The sequence below is a fragment of the Chaetodon auriga genome, chromosome 8, assembly GCF_051107435.1.
Source record: "Chaetodon auriga isolate fChaAug3 chromosome 8, fChaAug3.hap1, whole genome shotgun sequence".
NCBI lineage: Eukaryota > Metazoa > Chordata > Actinopteri > Chaetodontiformes > Chaetodontidae > Chaetodon > Chaetodon auriga.
In genome coordinates this window covers 14,860,559-14,879,048 of record NC_135081.1, presented here as the reverse complement: position 1 = coordinate 14,879,048, position 18,490 = coordinate 14,860,559, and the positions used below count along the sequence as shown (strand labels likewise).

Sequence of the window (18,490 nt, the reverse complement as noted above, 5' to 3'; positions counted from 1 at the left end):
AACAAAAAAACATCCGATCTTAAGAAAGAAAGGCTCTTCACACTATGGCACAAGGTAGGTATTTAATCAAAAAGTGTTACAGTGAACCTGTGTCTATTGGGGAACCCTGTGGGTGTGAGGCTCTGGGCCATTTGCCTCTTTGCTTGGTTGTTAATCTAACCTTGGTTATACATTTCATTTACAGTACATTATTTATAATGTATTTTCTACAGGCTATGTTGTTCCTGATTCAACTTTATTTGCAAATTGTTTTGTATTTTGATAAGTTAAAAAAGCCTAAATAGCATCTCAGAGAATGTGCATAATGCAAGTAAGACGATAGAGAAAAATACATTTATTTTCAAATAGGAACATTAAAAGAGCAAACTGAAGCTCAAGAAAGTAAAAAAAAAAAAAAAGACATGAGAAAGAGGAATGATATGAGGCACAGTTTAAATAACACGTAAACATAACATAAACATCTAATGTAACCTAAGTGTAAAGCAGCTATGAAAACTATGGAAATTAAGTGAGGAGGCCTACAGCTGTGCAGGTTTGTTTGTCATCTTGGATATCTACTTTGCAAAAGGGGCTTGTAAATATTTTGTAATCCCCCTTGAGACAATGCAGATTCACTGAGATGTTAAAGTTGAATGCACTGTAATGATCTTGCTATTTGTTTAAAAGGAAGTGGGCAAAATCTCCCAAAAATGCTGTCAAGAGGCCTGTTTTGTCCTTTAAAAGATCAGCATCCTTCTCCACACAGCTGATTCTGCACGAGACATGTCCTCTGTGTGTCTCCAGTGTCGGTAAGGCTCACTACACGAAATGTTACTGTTACAGGTGAAATGTGTCAAAGTCTGACAAACTCCATTTTCCTCTGTTGTTGTCGCCTGGCTCGTGCCACCTCATTGGCCCCACAGAATTGTGATGGCGTTACGTCACTTCCTGGTCTGTACCGCATGATGGCGGTGTCCATGACGGTTTTGGCACATTGACTTCCTCTGGAGGTGTGCAGTTTAGCTTCGCTTGAAACCACTCCGGGGACATTTGTCAGTGGACGACCTTAATCGAAATCGTCGTCACTGAATATTTAATGAGGTGAGTCGCAGGTAAACTGCGCTTTGTGCTCAAACAGCTCCGCAAAGTAAATGTCGCCTGTACGTAACATGCCTTCTGGGTAACACACAGCTAGCTGTTAGCTAAGTGTTTAACGTTACACAAGGTTACAGGGCATTGGTGTGTATTTACACACGAGTTGCTTCACAGGAACGTGTCATTCCTGAAATGTAAGTTGAATTCATTTCGTCCTCCGTGTTTCAGATCATGGCGCTGCACAGACTGTCCTTCAGACTACGGCAAACGGTAAGATCACTGCTAGCAGTGGCTTTAAGTGTGTGAGAAACTGCTGCTATATAACCTGCGCAGGATATGAAGAATAATCACTCTCAGATATTTTGGACGCGAGTCAGCAGCTCTGTTTGCAAAGCTAGGAGGCAAGAGTTGTTTTCATTGATGTCTGTGGTGTTAAGCTGGTGCATTAGTGCATTACATGACCCCCAAATTTACACTATGTGGTGACACAAGCTGCGACTTTGCGGTAGGTTCATTCACATGCCTTCTAGTAAACTTACTTTTACTGAGGTTGTTCAAGAAAAATAGACACCATGTTATCTGTTTCTAATTGAACCAAAGTCAGATGTATAACTAGCACTGCTGCCAGGATACTTTGTCTCTGTACACCCAATCTTGCAGGGGTCAATAATAAAGCCATTGTACACATTGCAACTTCAATAGCACAGGACATCACACACCCACCAACTAACCCTCCTGCCATCAGGGTGCAGGTACAGAACACTGCAGTGCAGGAGGGCTCACTTCAGGAAAAGCCTAAGCCCTGCAGCCATGGATAATAGTATGAAGACTCTGTTCACGTACACGGGGAGCGTGCTGTACCAGATGAACGTCCCCTTATTTGACATCTGAATAAAACTATTAAACGTTTGCAGGTAACACATGTAAGGTCCCTTCACACCAGTGGATGTGGGCAGCAGCAAGAGGCCGCGGCTGTAGAATCCGAACATGAGCCCTTCTCAGTTTTCAGAACGCAAGAGAGCGATCCGGTAAGCAAATCTGACTTGAACAGTGCAGGTGCTGTCATCAGGCAACAATTAGAGGGGAGGGAATAAAACAGCACGGCTGCCTCTTTGCAGCAGATTTGTGTTAGCAGCCGTGCTTGTCTGTGCATTTGTATGATTTTAGCTGGTGAGCTCACTGTTTGTCTCCTTCCAGGCATGTCATTCAGAGAAACATGTCGGACAGTATTACACACTGTCCCCCGCACACATCCGCACTGGATTCCCCAGTGGCCTCCCGCGGCGCTTTCAACAACAGGTATGTGCTTCTGTCTGTGACTGCATGAACGCTGTTTTCAACTTACTGCCTCATAGATGGTATTTTGTGGGTTGGTTCATTTTTTTTCTACTCATTTTTTGAAATAAGCCAACTTCTGCCATGAAGACAAATTGTCATGTACGGTTTTAGGTGAAGACGTTTAATGAAGCCTGTATGATGGTGAGGTCGCCGGCTCTAGAGGTCATCTCCTGTCTGAAGAACACTGACACCAGCAAACCTGCTGTGCGGTATTTATTCTGTATCCTTTAAAATGCACACACACACACACACAGATGCGCTCTTCTTCTCTTGACGCTTCTTGAAGTGTTGTTAACCTTATCAAGTTGTTCAGATGGGTTGAAGGGCAGTGGGAAGACGATGTCTCTCCTTCACACAGTCCACTTCTGCTACACACAGGGATGGCTGGTGCTGCATATTCCTGATGGTGAGACAAACAATCACACATGGAAAGTGTCCAACTATCGACCACCACAGCAGAAGTACTGAGGGTGTCACCAGTGAACCTCCTCTTCCCTGTGTTTTTTTTTTGTGTGTTTGATTTATAATACAGCGCACCTCTGGATGAAGAACTGTAAGGAGCTGCTGCCCTCTTCCTATAACACCTCTCGCTTTGATCAGCCATTACAAGCCACCGAATGGTTACGCAACTTCAGAACCACCAATGAGCACTTCCTTTCAAAGGTAATGATTTTTATACAGTGTGCCTTTATGAACAGCCGTCATCAGATGATCCTGAAGTGGGCCGCAATCTTACAATATTAACAAAACAGCTCTGAGTACACACGGTTCAATAAAGGCTTGTGAAGTATTACAAAATTTGTCACACTATTAACAAGCATTTATAGCTCTTAAATGAGCCTCGACTGTGTTTTCACAGCGGTCACATGCTGATATACACGAAGCCATTAAACTGCTTGATGACACCACCTGAATTTACCCACGTGTAGTGCTGTAACAGGAAGAGTTTGAAATGTCTTTGCACAGAGAAACATGGTGAATGAAACCGTGCTGTTTCTCTCCCAGATAAAGATAAAGCAGCGCTATGTGTGGACGAAGAGAGAGGCCACTGAGCAGGGATGCACACTCGGAGAGCTGGTGGATCAGGTGAGTCCTCTCACGGCGCAAATGAGTGGGAGTCTTGATTTTTCTGGCTGTGAGTATTTATTTGTGTTCATTGGAGATGTGGTTTATCTCCCCCTCGAGGGCATTTTCATCACTCTGTAGTGTTTTCTATCTGTTCCCGATTTTTTCCCTCTGCCCCACCGATTTCCCCACAGGGGTCATTAAAGTTTCATCTTTCACCTCGCCTGTGCTTAGTGGTGATCAGTAGCCAATGAACTGAGCATGGTGATGGATCACCACAGTATGTTTGTACCATACACACTGACAAAGGCGGAAAAGAGGGGTATATTTCCATTCAGCCTGTGAATTTTTCACCTCTCTTGCCATTAGTTATCCTGCCTTGCTGTATTTGACTGCATAGTTTTGAGCAGCACGGCGGCTCAGTGCACAGCTCTGTTGCCTGATAGCCAGAAGATCCGGGGTTCGATTCCCGACTCAGGCAGGGGCTTTCTGTGTGGAGCTGGCACGTTCTCCCTGTGCTTAGTGTTGCCCTATTTTGACTTTTCATACAAACTAAATTTCTAATTTCACTGCTGATAATAGTGCGAGCTTGTTGTAGGTTGTAATTGGATCTGATATTAATAGCTGGCCTTCTGAGATGACATTATAAAAAATGAATCAGTTTCAGATCGCATCTGCATTAAACTGCTGGATGTTTTGATGTGTAACAGTGAAGAAATGGTGCATGAAATTAGTATCAATGCAGTAGAACCAGAGTTTTTTTTTTTATTCCACAAATTCTTCTTCCTTGTCAAAACCTGGTTGGTACATTATCCACAATGCAACTGCACTGCAGACAGTTTGATCTGAGATTGGGGTGTATTGTGTTAGCAGCGTCTAATGTAGCCTCAAGCACAGATGAGGAGCTTTACTTACTAGCTTACTTTATGACTTCACATCCCCAGATTTTTTTCATTTTCAAACTTGATGTCATCAGCAACAGACACGAGGCAGTTTGTCGGACTTCACACATCTCCCTCTGGAGAGACAGAAGACTTCATACAACTGTCTTAAGCCTTCACTCTGGCAACAGCCGTGGCTGAAGGCATTATGTTTTGGGGTTGTCTGTCCAACCATCCATCTGTCCTTCTAGGAATGCCAAAGCACTCTCTCTCAGTCCCCTGTACTCCTCTGTAAAAATAATGAAGATAGAAAATTCCTCACTGGAAATTATTCACTGGACTCAAACATGTCAGTACAATGATAACTTCATATATGAGTGTGGACAGACATGGATGTAACTGCAGCTTGACTGGTTGACAGAGGCATGCGACCATGAGGTGGTAACTCGAGTTCACAGATGTAGAGTTCCCCTTTAACTGCCTTTGATTTCCCTCCCTATGACAATGTGATGAGACTTCTGATGGTGTTTCCTTTGCTGAAGGGTATCACCCGAGTGAAGAGCAGCAGTGATGTGGTGGGGGCTGTCATAAAGGAGCTGAAGCTGCAAAGCGGGCAGCCAGAGTCAGACTTCCGGCTGGCGGTGGCTGTGGATGGTGTCAACGCCCTGTGGGGAAGATCCACCATCAGGAAGGAGGACAGGAGTCCTGTGAGGAATCACGTTCACACTCCTGTCATACTTGTCTTCATGCCTTTTCCGCAGACAGGATGTCTTATGTCTCTCTTTCTCGCTGTCTGTCAGGTGGAACCAGAAGAGCTCACTGTGATTCATAACCTGAGGAAGCTGATGAAGAACGACTGGGTGAGCAGAACACACTGAAGGCGATGACCACAGCTGCATGAGAATGTTGTATTTCTGTTTTTTTATTTCCCATTAACATTGATTACCTTTGTCTCAGACTGGAGGCGCCATCATCACCACTCTGTCTCAGACTGGGTCTCTCTACACTTCAAAATCTGCCTACTTGCCTCATGAGCTGCTGGGAGAGGTCAGATGTCATTTTATTGTACTTTATAATCTGTAGCACTTGCCCTCCAGCTCTGACAGCAGATTAGTCTTCCTTTCTCTTCTCTAACTTTGGTCATTAGTCAGGAAATTGCAAATCTGACCTCAAGACTGCATCACTCAAGTCATCAGGACCCATGGGCAGAAGTTGTTTTTCAGAATCAAGTCAAGCAGTGCACAGAAGACATGATGGTTGCGCTTTGTTGTCGATGCTTTGCTGTTGCTTTGTGACAAGCATCTCAACTTTCTGTGAGCATCCAAACAGGCCGCATATCCAGTAGTTTAGCCAGTGGACAGATTAACTGTGACAAAGGATGAGTCCCATCCTTGAATGCATCTCACTGTCCCCATCCTGTCTTCCCTGTTCATTTCCTTATATGCTTAAAGCTGCACCTGTTTGTATTGTTGAAGTGGCTTGTAATATTATTTATAGTGGTTGTATTTAGTGGATGTCTGCAAGTCAAAAGATCAATTTCCCAATTGACCGATAAATCCATTACTGTCGCCCACCTCTTCCATTTATACTGGGCAGTGATTGAACTATAAAACTCGGGTCGTATAACATTCTTGTCATAGCTAAAAAGCATATTGTTGTAATTGCCTAATATTAATCATTTAGACTTGTGTTGTTGACCACTGACTGATTTCTCCCCTCTATGCTTTTAAATCATATAAATATTACTATCTGTATTTGTCTGAATATTGTAAAAGGGCCTGTGGTGCATCATATATGATGATATGCCTCTCTAGATTTTTGATGTCCAATGTGTTGACTTCTTGTCTGCGTTTCACTCATCAGAGTGGCTTTGACAGCATGGACCCATTCATCCCAGTGTCAGTGCCCAACTACAGCGAGAGGGAGTTTGAGAGCTGTTACCTCTACTATATGGACCGCCACTGGCTGCAGCATCCGCAGAGTAAGTGGTGATACTGGGAATGCTTTGCTTTCTAAAAAATACCGTGAAGTGATGCTGCTTTAGTAACTTTAAATTCTTTTGTTCTCCCCAGGTCAAACAGAGGAAGGGAAGAAAGAGCTCATCTTTTTGAGCAATAGAAATCCGTCAATGTTGGAAAGAATTTGTGCGTTTATGTGAAGCTACATAGGACTTAAATCACACAAATATCGATGTCCTACAAATACATAAATAAAAAATGTCCATGTCTATATGTGCCCCTCTGTAAATTATGATGCATGTGTACTACTTTGATAATAAAATGTTGAATTGAGTAAAAAAAAGGCCTTTTTTGTCATTTGAAAGCAGGTTAAATAATTGTTGTCTGTCACTTTAAGTGGACTATAAAGAATTGTGTTTTTTCTTACACATCCAGTCTTTATTTGCAAATATTGTAGTTCAATTTTGCTAATTTTCAGACATCAGCTAGATGAATGGAAAAAAAAAGTTAATCACTGTGGGAATCTGAAAAGCTTTCTTAATGAATGGAGTAGTGTTGTCTGCCCCTTAGACAGTTTCTTTATGTGCAATTGAGAAACTAGGAGGAAAGCTATGCAAAAATGGGACAATCTTGGCTTAAACTCATATTTGAGAGGGACTACGGTTCATAATACTCATAAAATTTACTACAAAGCCCCATTTCCTGACGCTGCTCGGTTGCTTTAACTCACCTTGAATGGTTAATGGTACGGCACCACCTGGCGGCTGGTCAGAGTATCGCACTCTTGTTCACGTGACAGTTCACAAAGTCACATGACTGGTCCAAAGTCACCGTTGATGGCCAAAACACGGTGGCTGACATGGCAGATTGGACCAAGCTAAGGTGACGGCTGAGTGTAGATCTTTGAGTTAGGTGTGTATCGCTTCCTCTCAGGTGAGCTCGTCTTTTCAAAGCGCTCTGAATGAAATGACAGTAAAATGTGAGAGTGTTAGGTAAAAGAAACGAGCAGCTGGCTCCTTGTTAGCGTGCTTTTGCCATTTTACCCCGATTTAAAGCGTTATTTTATTGAATTTGAACTTTCAACGCTGTAGACTAATTTCAGTATTCCTTGTTTGCAGATAAAATGGCGTTGTCGTTGCCACCGTCCCTCCTGCTGGCCCTCGTTTTCCTCACAGCAGAAGTGACCCTCTGCACAGGTAACACACCATCAGGAGAAATATTCACATCCTTCAGCAGAAGTAACTGTGAAAATATTGCAATACTAAACGCAGAACAATGCTCCCTGTAGTGGAGAAGAAGGTTCAGTCTGAGATGTTGTGGAGTAGAAGTGCAATGTTTCAAACTAGAAGTACCTTGACTTTGTACTGAAGTACAGTATTTGAGTAAATGTACTCACTTAGACTCCATGACAGTAGAACGCTGTCACTGAAGACTGTCACAATGAGGAAAAACATCATGTTTTTCTGACTCCTTCTCCTTCCAGGAAGCACCGGATGTGTTGCCAGAAGTTTCGGCCATGACTCGGTTGTGTGTGAGTGTAATTCGACGTACTGTGACAGCGTTGGCTCAGTCACCTTGCCTCCTCTGGGCCAGTACTCCTCCTACCTGACCAGCATGACCGGCAGCAGACTAGAAGCAGGCCAGGGTCGGGTCCAGGTGAACAGCACCGGGCCAGGTGAGCGACAGAGTTTTCCTGCGATGTCTGTGGTGTTGGAGCAGGTGGAGAGCATCTCTCGTCTCATATTAATGTCCCTCTTTCAGGCCTCAGGTTGACTATCGTTCCCTACCAGAAGTACCAGAAGATCAGGGGATTCGGTGGCGCTATGACGGACGCAGCAGCCATTAACATCCTGTCTCTGTCTGCCGGTGCTCAGGACCAGCTGCTACGACAGTACTTCTCCCCTGAAGGTATGTGAAGTAAAAGGGAAAAAAAAGCAGATGGGTAATGAATCAGAAGAGTGTGACCATAATATCCAGGAATATCCACAAATAAGATGCAAATGTCTCAGTCTTTTTGTCCTTTTTTAATGTAAAAACACATAGCAACCACACTTTTTCACACAGCAGCAGTTGTCCTGTTCCAACATAATGAAAAATCCATTTCACACATTCTGTGAGAGGTGTCTGTATGTGCAGGTTCGTTTGTTTCCCACATTAACAGAATCATCATCGCAGCATCCTCATCGTCCAGCCTCACTCGTACGTGCTGTTTTCAGGTCTGGACTGTATGTTTTAGGACGTTATCATGATCGTGATGAGGCTGTTTACCGAAATATGTACGTAGACGTCATCGTACGGTTAACTTAATGCAGAATCAAATATTCAAACTATATTCAAAGCAAAACAAAAATGTCAATATCTAATTCCAGCTTTACTGTTACTCCCCCTATTTAGGATATAAAACATTTAACAAATGGTTTTTAACACTATATTCTTGTTGTTCGCAGATATATGGACATTTTGAGTGTTTATTGATGTACAGTTTTTCAACAATGTGTCTCCATGTGTCCTCTCTGCTGATACTCAAAATGATTTCATGTAAAGAAAGGTGTGGCTGCGAGTATCTGATTGTGGAGTTTTCCGACGTGTATCATCAAAATATTTTACTCTACAAGTCGATAAATGATCGTTCTGGATTGTGATGCGGTCGTAGATCTTACCGATGCCATTGTCTCCGGCAGGTATCGGCTACAGCGTGCTGCGTGTGCCCATGGCCAGCTGTGACTTCTCCACCCGTCTGTACACGTATGCTGACACACCTGGAGACTACAACCTGGACAATTTCACGCTGGCCCCTGAGGACATCACCATGAAGGTCTGTCACTCATCCTACTCACACATGTGCACATGTCCCTCACTCCATCCCTCTAAGCTCTCCTCCTCCTCCTCCTCCTCCTCCTCCTCCTCCTCCTCCTCCTCAGATCCCTCTCCTGCAGCGCGCTCAGGCCTTGTCTCCTCGCCCTCTGTCTCTGCTGGCCAGTTCCTGGAGCGCCCCCGCCTGGATGAAAACTAGCGGTGCACTCATAGGAAAGGGCTCCCTGAAGGGCCACCCAGGGGGCAAGGAGCATAAGACCTGGGCTCAGTATTACATCAGGTGACGTGTGGGGCTTTACATGAACGTGATGTCACATGTTGGGAATGTTTGAGGCGAGGGAAACTTACCCTGATGGCGGCTTTTCTTCTTTCCTCTCAGGTTCCTTGAGGAATATGCTAAATATAACTTGACCTTCTGGGCATTAACCACGGGGAATGAGCCCTCCGCAGGACAGATAACAAACTACAGGTCTTCCTTCAAATGATATGACACAGAATTCACCGTAGTCACGACTCACAGCAGACTGAGAAGCATCTTTGTCTCACTGCAGTTTTCAGGCTCTGGGCTTCACTCCTGAGGAGCAGAGGGACTGGGTGGCTCTGGACCTGGGCCCTGCCCTGCACGCCTCGTCACACCCACACACACACATACTCATACTGGATGACAACCGCCTGCTGCTGCCTCACTGGGCTAAAGTGGTGAGTCCAAGGACGAGGAGATAGTAGGAAAGGTCATGGTAAACTTTGTCAGACTTGCGGTCAGCCTGGTGCTGTGGACAAGCACCAGTCTAACGCTGCAGGGTTCACCATGGCAAATTTAAGACATTTTGAAACTGTTTTATGACCACATAGAATGAAATTTAGTACAGATTTCACAGTCACAACGACCAGATTATGAAAGTATGACAGAGAACCAGTGGGGACAATGTGGCCTAGAATTATTTATTATTATAATACATTTTTTTCAGTACTTCCCAGCAGCATAAAGCAAGAATTCCTTAGTGGGTAGTCAATTATATTAATGTGACCTGGACCAGGATGAGCAGCTTAATATCCATGGATAGATTAACCAATAAAAAAAAATGATAAATTCATTGAAACTTTTGCTAAAATTAACACGTGGCCTCTATGAGACAATGAGCTTACCCTCAACTGTAGCTAGCAGAAGGGACTGAACTCACATTACTGTGTACAGCAGGCAAGAGAAAACATTTAAGACTTGTAAGTGAAATCGAAGATTTTTAAATAAGGCCTTTTTTTAGGAAACTAAACATTTTGCATGCATTTTATGTGGAAACTTGGTTTTGACTCGAGTCTTTTTTTCCCTCCAGGTCCTAAATGATGTCCATGCAGGACGGTACATTCATGGTGTGGCAGTTCACTGGTACATGGACAAACTTGTCCCAGCTGAGATAAGCCTGGGAGTCACCCATCATCTCTACCCAGAGTATTACCTGTTCGCCACAGAGGCCTGCTCTGGCTGGAGCCCACTGGACAGAGGGGTGAAGCTGGGTAGCTGGAACAGGGCTGAACAGTATGCACATGACATTATAGAGGTGAGATCATCTTAGCTTATGCACGAGGGTTATGCTTGTTCAGTCAGATCCGCTGTAACAGATGTGAGATCTGACGGGCTGCGAGCTGTTCCTGAAAGGTGAATCACCTCCCTCGATGCTGCAGTGCAGGTTTACAAGGTGCAGTCTGCTGCACACACTCAGCTTAGAAACTGCCTGCAGGCCATCAAAGCAAGCTGGAACTGGTGTTTTGTCTCTTCTTACTTCGCTCTCTCTCAAAGGAAATCGGACTCCCTCCATTCTATCCATTTTGCATGGGTGCATTCAGACTCTAGATGTCTTGTGAATCAGCAGGGATTTGTTTATGTAGATGTGCTGTTCTTGTGACATTTGAGAAGAACAGCAGACACCGGCCCAGTGGATTCACTCAAAACACCTGGTACAACCCTGATTTCAAAAAAGTTGGGTCACTGTTTAAAACATAAAAAATAATTAGATCATCTTTTTTGACATGTTCATCTGAAGACAGTATAAAGACAGTACATTTAATGTTTGACCTCAGCTTCATTAATATAAGCTTATTCTGAATTTGATGCCAGCAACACGTTTCAACCAAGTTAACAAGATTCTCAACTGCGGGCGTTTTCTCCATGGCAGGACTTAAATCATTATGTGGTGGGTTGGACTGACTGGAACCTGGCGTTGGACCAGACAGGTGGACCAACCTGGGTCAAAAACTTTGTGGACAGCCCTGTTATAGTGGATGCACATCGAGATGTCTTCTACAAGCAGCCGAGCTTCTACAGCATGGCCCACTTCAGGTAGCAAACTGGGTCTTATCCGCTACTTTACACAAAATGTCACATTTCACGTGTTCTTATGAGATCTGAGTCCAATGAGATCCACATAAATCCCCTGTTTTACACAGTAAGTTCCTGTGGGAGGGGTCTCAGAGAGTGGGCGTGTCCACCAGTCAGCAAACAGGCCTTGAATACTGTGCTTTCATCAGACCAGATGGCTCAGTAGTGCTGATCGTACTCAACAGGTATGTGATTTTTTTTTTTTTTTTTTTTGTGCTAATGACAGGAAATTCATTCCTCTGAACTTTGTGTTTGTGTTTTGTAGGTCATCATCAGCGATCCAGTTTGAAGTGTGGGACCCCGCTGTGGGCTACATCCCCTCCACTGCTCCGGCTCACTCATTGCTCACACTTGCTTGGAACACACACTGATTACTCTGAGTTTACATACATTTGTTTGACCTGAATCACCTTCCAGATATTCCTGTTCATTTCAACAGAAAAACAAAAGTTTTACGCTTCTTCACCACAGCAGTTCTCACTTTCACTGTGCTTTCCTGCACAGCTCTGGTGATTTCAGTGGTCACTCATTTCATCCGAAATCTTAAAATGCTTATTTGATCTTATCAGGAATGTTTCCTGGCAGTAACGAATGTATGATTTCACGAGAATGACCTGTGCTGAAGCACAAGTGCTGCCTTGATTTCCAGCTAATGAGATGCTTGAAAAAATGATATGAATAATGTACATAATTTGTAAATGCCTTCTGTTGTTGCTATTTAATCCTTTAATTTTAAATAAAGCACGTATTTTAAAATATCCCATGTCAAGGTTCATGTTTTAACTACTAGAGATATAAAATGACAACTTAATCTGGTTGTGAACAATGACAAACTATAACAGTTTTTTTGTCAATTTATTAATACATCATAGACATTTTTTCATATATATAATTTACAGTTTGATAACCAGGTATTTCACATTTGTGTCTCCATTCTTTTTTTTTATTCCTTTGCAAACCATAAGTTGTTGGACTTAAATTATTTACATAAAAAAAGTGATAAAAATGAACAAAAGACAGTCATAAACAGAGGAACAAAATGACAGAGGGATGCCATCTGTTTGTAATATATATACACCAGGAGGAGTATCTTTAAATCTAAAGCATCACATAATGGGCCAAGCTTCATAATTTTTTCATTATCATTCATTCCCTTACCGGTATGACATTTATTTATTTATTTTTTCCAGATGCAGGAGAGTCCCAAAATGTCTTAGAGTCCCTTGCTGTCATTCGATATCACAGCTTCCAATTGTGACAAAGTCCAATCAAAACCTTGCTGACACAATGTCAACAAAAATCAAACATTATACCCTTCACAAACATGACATTTATTGCAGGGGTATAGGTGTTCTGCTGTCAGGCTCAGTCCCTGTAAATGCAAAGAGTGAAAGTGACCGCTTTAGTATTCCCATAAGCCGTACAGGGCTCAGTTGCAGGACTTAGCAAATTTTCAGATGAGTAAAGAGGGCATGGTGTATGATATAAAGTCTGGCATTTCCCCATAATAGTGTGTCGCAGCAGTGCTTTTCAAGAAAGATGGAAAAGGAGTTCGCTTGAGGGGTGGAAGTAGAGAAGACATGGGCTTGATCATAATCAATCGAGGCTGGTTTGTTATTAGGCAAAAAAAAAAGAGATCTAGCAGACCTCAAGTCACTGTTAAGACGTCTGTATGAGTGTCTGCATATACGGTTGAGGACAAAGGCATTAAAATAGAAAATAAAAAATACAAAAAAAAAAAAAATCTGACTGAGATGATTATGACTGCAACAGAGATGAAAAGAGGAAAGTGAGAAGCGTTTTGTCTTCTCGGCGTGTTGTTGGATGTAGGCGAGGAGAACCGAGGGATGAGACAGGTGGGTGTCTCAGAAGGACCATCTCTCCTGTGTGCGGGGGTCCATGGAGAGGGAGGGGGACTCTGATGGGGGCTGGCTGCTGCTGTCTTCTCCGTTCAAACTCTTCCTACACACTGGACATGTGTCGTGCTGTGTGGCCACAGAACAGAATACAGACAGCATTGACTTTGTGCAGCTTTTACAAGTGGACTTCTTATTTTACACGAAGCTCAGGATGTTCTTTGTCTTCAAAGGCTGTGATCTTTCTGTCTGGGCCCTCAAATATTAATTGTATGTCAACAGAATTCCCCACTGCTCATGTTAATTGACTGACAGAGTGAGGCAACTTCAGCACGGGTAAACTAACCCCTCAGCATTTTAAACAATGTACTGATGATTTAACCGAATCTGAACACGAACACTGGTTTATTCTGTTAGACATTCCTTTAATGGAAGATATTCCAGGGGTAAAGCTGCTGATATTCAATATATACTTTCTTAATGTTTGACAGATCTCAAGAAAAGTCCAAAAACCAACAACGCACTGATCCAACTAACTAACAGTATTCCCTGTGTATCCAAAGCCTGACAAAGATTACCCATCTGTGCCATTAACCTCCATTGCTGTCCAAAAACTATCAAGAACATACATGCATAGGGCAGCATGTTCAATCATTACAACAAACAAGGGACGTGTTTATTTTGAGTCAACCCCACACACACGGTTCTGGTGATGCCAATGCTCACTAAACCATGAATGAATTATACTTCAACAGACAAAGTGCTTCACATTCACCCATTCAAACAGACACACTGATGACGACAGAGCTGTCAAAGCACTGGTCTGCCAATCAGGATCAACTTAGTATTTACTGTCTTGCTAAAGGTCACCTCGACATGTAGACAGGAGGAGCTGAGAATCGAACCGCCAACCCAGAGATTAGTGGACGACCTGCTCTATCCCCTGAGCCACAGCCGCTTAGAGCACCAACCGAACCCACAACTGAAAATAGTCCCCAACAAACGGGCTAATTCATTCTTTGATTTTGTTTTTTCATGGGATTTGCTGACAAGAACAAAAACTAAAATATCACCCCCCTTGTCCTCTAAATTTGCCCTAATGTTTCCATTTGGACTACCAGACAGCCAAAGCATGGGTTCAAATGTCCTTTAGGTCTTAATACCGTCATGGCTGCTGCGAATATATCATCTGCAGAATGACGTGTGGATGAGGATCTATTCCCTGAGTTTATTCTACAAAGTTCGACCATCTTTGTTGCGACTCACCATTTCCAGCCACGGTACTATACAGTCTGAATGAAAGAAGTGGTTACAGGGTAGCTGTCTAACTGGCTCTCCCACAGCGAAGTCCTCTTTGCACACCGGACATTCCATACAGCAATCTGCAGGAGAGATGGAAATGTGATTTTTACCATTCACTCGCTATCAAAACACTTGTGGTCTCTGGTGTTAATTATCGGTCACTTGGTAATGGCTTTCAGTATTTGTTGTGGGGACGTGCATCAGATCATCAGTACAAACTCTGTGTTTGCATCACAGGACAGTGAAACATTTTAACAGTACCAAGTATGGTTTTCACTAATTAGCAAAAACGATGAAATAAAAATATATTGGGGGGAAAAAAAAAACAAACAAACATGCCCAAATATGTGAGCTCTCAACGGCCCTGCAAAAGCCGCATAACTAACCACACAGTTACAGCTGAGCGATAAAATAGGACAGCATGCACAGACACAGAAGAGGAAGTCAAGAAGAACATAGCTACAAGAGGATGTGGAAGAAAAACAAAGGGATGTGAAAGACCAGCGAGCAAAAAGATGTAACCTTAAAGCAATTTATGGAATAAACTGTTGATTCAGTCAGGGTCAATGGGCGTTTTGTGATAAACAGACACAGTTTCAGAGCCCTTCCTTGGCAGGCAACAACAGTACGCTCTATCTCAAGGCTGCAGAGACTTCTAAACAAATAAGCAAGTATTTATATAGTGACAGATGTCCTGTTAGCAAACTTTTTCTTTACTTTAAAAGGTAAGACAGGATTTATTGGTGCAACCTGATTTAAATCACTCCTTTCAAACTAGCCAGTTACTAACCACTTAGTAATGCCTTGACATACAAACTTAGCAGTTTCACAAAGAGCAGGTCCAACCCAAGGTGTGTACTCAGCTAACTGTCTAAATACAGTTATTGCATGCAGAGGATCAGACTGACAGCTCCACAAGCAACAAGCAATTGGTTCTTCAGGGCCACAGCAAGAGTAACGTGGAGCGAATAAGTGAGACAAATGTGAAAACAGGGAATTACTGACCTGCTTGTTCCTGAGAGATACTGACAGTTGGGAGAGAAGAGATCTTCTCTTTCTCTGCTGGAGGAGGTCCTGTGTTCTCCAACTGACCTAGTAACTATATACACACACACACACACACACACACACACACACACACACATAAACTTCAAAGAAATTAAAAAGCAACAAAAACAGAAAGTTGGAGTGAAGTTCTCTGAAGTCTGTAGTACCTGTGTAATCACGGCGTCTAACCCTCCCTGTCCCCAGGCGTAGTCCCCGGGGTTAGAGTGCAGCATCCCCGTCCTGAGAGAGACACAAAGTCTGTTTTCTCAAAAGAACTCCAGAAAACGTTTGGAGAATCAGGTCCAGACATTGTCCGGAGTCGCCCATTCACACATGTCGCACACAACAGGTCATTCTCCATGTCAGATGTATTCCTACTGGAAATACTCTGTGTGGTTTAGGGGAGGGTTGACACCTGGGTAGACCGTGCAGGAGGAGGGGGGCTCATCCGTAATCATGACTGTTTTGGCGTTGATATCGCTACATGTATTTGGACATATGCGAAATATCAACGACAGAGTGGAAAGCAATATACAGGCCAGCAGAGAAGAGTACGAAGCAGCTACACTGCAACATCATCAATGTCATCAACATGGCCCAATCAGACAACACGGCCCAGTCAGACATAACACGGACTCTGTACTCGGGAGCTGGCAGGGTAAAACCTGTTTAATGTCCGGTCAATTTGGACGTTTAAGTTTTCACACACAGCTCCACTGGTAATGCCTGAGAAGTTCAACGTTGTAGTGCATGTGTGAAAGGGACTCCTGACACCACTAGTTGATAAGAAATAGCACCAATGCTGTGACATCACAGGAATGTCATCTTACCATGAGAGGGGAGGTGAGCCAGGGACTCCAGAGTTGGCAAAGAGGCCAGTAAGAAACTGTTGTACAATCCTGAGACACGAGGAGAAAATATACAACAGTTGCTGTCACTGCCAAAAATAAGAACAGTTAGGATTTCTAAGAGCATAAATAGCACTGTCATCATTATACGTGGGTGTATGCAAAGTGGAGAAGAGAGCCAAGACGATGTTGAGGAAGATGAAGGAGGTGGAGGCTGAACTGGTCAGTTACTCACCCCTCCACAGCAGGTGAGCGGTCTGGCCTGCTGCTGCCTCTGGACCGGTATCTCCTCTGGCTGTGCAGGCGAGGGGGACGTCCTGGTCCCCAGTGATCCCCGGCTCCTAGTAGACCCCCCATTGGTCCCCCTAGTCCTGCTGGGACTGACCCACCAATTGGTCCCCCTCCCAACCCCCCCAGGTCACTGAGACCCCCCAGTCGCCCTCCTGGGAGCCGAGGTTCTGAATCAAGTGAGTCACCGTCTGTAAATGGCCGCTCCAGTAACAACAGGTGCCATAGCTACAGGGATGTTGGGATTGAACACGGGAGGAGACAGGTAAGGGTTTGGACAAAGAGGGATTAAGGACAGAAAAAAGGGCAGCACAATGGGAAGACAGGTGAGCCAACAAGCAACAGCAAAGTGAAGAGGGGACAAGAAAAAGGTGGGTGGAGAGGAAGACAGGAGAAAAAGAAGACACATTTAATCAAAACAGATAAAATGACTGCAATCAAGCCTCTTTGTCCCCTTCCCCACCCTATTTTGCCCAAAACCCCTCAGAGCTGCTTGTACCTCTGCAAAGTGTGTGGCTGTGTCATCTATCCCATTAGCGCCACCCTCTAGGAGACTGAGGGAAAACGTGCACAAGGGGACAAAAGACACATTATTAGCAACATCCACTGAACTCTGTGCACATGTCCAGGTTCAGTGCTAGGCCGGGACAAAATGCACAGTGAGCCTACAGTGAGCACACCTACAGAGCAAGACGGGGGTTATTGTAAATAAGCTCAGTCCATGTACCCGTTGTTGTTCCAGACTAACGCCTCATGCTGTTTGGAGACTAGAGGCAGATACCTAGAATGATACATGTCTCTTACCTGGAGTCTTCTGTTACTTCCTCTATGAACCCTGAATCACATCTTGGACAGATGTACTCCTGGAAAGAGTCACCACAAACAAGAAGTCACACAGGTTAGATAGCCCTTCAAGGGAATCCTAAAAATATTCTAAAACCATTTTGCTGAGCGGTTTGGTCAACAAAACAACACTTTGTCAGTCTGTCTTTGCATGGATATTATCAGTCAGATTTGCATGACGTCCGGTGTTTTATGAATGTAGCACAAGAGGTAGAGCTGGTCTGCCAACCACACCTATAGTGTGTAGCGTTTTAGAAATCACGGCAACAGAATGAGGAAGGCACTACAGCCAGTTTGTACAGTTGGATCATTTACTGTCCCCTCAGTGTAAGCCAGGATTTTCTCAACCATGGGAACGGGACTGAAGCAGGGTCATTTTATACACAGACTAGATGAAGATTAGACTGATCTACTTATTTTATAACATACAGTATGTTAATGAAAAGCGGCTCAAAAAATATATGTTGTTAAACTATATTAGATATTTAGCATCATTTATATTTGGAGCTCATTGACTGCTTTTGAAAACAAAACAAATGAATGTCATGCTCAAACTCATGTGACAATTCAACACCCTCTATTAGCCTGATCTGCAAAAATTCAGGGATCTAAAACCACAATTGCTTGAGAAAGCCAGCAGTAAGAAAACTGCAAAAAGAGTTAAAGTGAGTTGCGTGTCATTTTCTCACACAAAGGTTATCACATCTGTTGCATAAATAGACACACGACTGAGAGACGGTCCTTGGGATATAGTGGAGTAGTGTGGGGTGACAAGCCCTGGTGTCACACTCAGTTGGCTCAG

At 43.6% G+C, this 18,490-nt stretch overlaps 3 protein-coding genes across 4 annotated transcripts in view; 2 read left to right on the top strand and 1 right to left on the bottom strand.

Annotated features, from left to right (window-relative positions):
- Nucleotides 1-922: 922 nt before the first annotated feature.
- dap3 (death associated protein 3) lies at nt 923-6,659 on the top strand. The gene is made up of 13 exons (XM_076736672.1): nt 923-1,080; nt 1,303-1,344; nt 1,989-2,102; nt 2,272-2,373; nt 2,524-2,632; nt 2,726-2,818; nt 2,945-3,075; nt 3,418-3,498; nt 4,901-5,065; nt 5,159-5,218; nt 5,316-5,405; nt 6,222-6,339; nt 6,431-6,659. Exons 2-13 carry the CDS (start codon nt 1,306-1,308, stop codon nt 6,514-6,516), a joined length of 1,188 nt encoding a protein of 395 aa, XP_076592787.1. The 5' UTR covers nt 923-1,080; nt 1,303-1,305; the 3' UTR covers nt 6,517-6,659.
- Nucleotides 6,660-7,113: 454 nt separating this feature from the next.
- On the top strand, nt 7,114-12,262 carry gba1 (glucosylceramidase beta 1). 2 transcript variants are annotated; one of them, XM_076736594.1, is made up of 12 exons: nt 7,114-7,249; nt 7,435-7,512; nt 7,800-7,991; nt 8,078-8,224; nt 8,998-9,131; nt 9,238-9,410; nt 9,510-9,599; nt 9,682-9,829; nt 10,462-10,686; nt 11,302-11,465; nt 11,573-11,689; nt 11,770-12,262. In XM_076736594.1, the coding sequence occupies exons 2-12, from the start codon at nt 7,440-7,442 to the stop codon at nt 11,873-11,875; spliced, it is 1,569 nt and encodes a 522-aa protein (XP_076592709.1). In that variant the 5' UTR covers nt 7,114-7,249; nt 7,435-7,439; the 3' UTR covers nt 11,876-12,262. The 2 variants fall into 2 exon arrangements, with proteins under 2 accessions (XP_076592709.1, XP_076592710.1); XM_076736595.1 differs by having other exon boundaries at nt 7,131-7,228.
- Nucleotides 12,218-18,490, bottom strand: part of rnf115a (ring finger protein 115a) — a 7,756-nt gene continuing 1,483 nt past the window's right edge. The window contains exons 2-9 of the mRNA XM_076736596.1: nt 17,650-17,708; nt 17,345-17,399; nt 16,793-17,073; nt 16,540-16,608; nt 15,877-15,949; nt 15,668-15,761; nt 14,627-14,742; nt 12,218-13,489 (exon numbers count right to left, since the gene is read on the bottom strand). Coding sequence (XP_076592711.1) covers nt 13,370-13,489; nt 14,627-14,742; nt 15,668-15,761; nt 15,877-15,949; nt 16,540-16,608; nt 16,793-17,073; nt 17,345-17,399; nt 17,650-17,708 — 867 coding nt within the window. The 3' untranslated portion in view covers nt 12,218-13,369. The remainder of the gene's footprint in view (nt 13,490-14,626; nt 14,743-15,667; nt 15,762-15,876; nt 15,950-16,539; nt 16,609-16,792; nt 17,074-17,344; nt 17,400-17,649; nt 17,709-18,490) is intronic.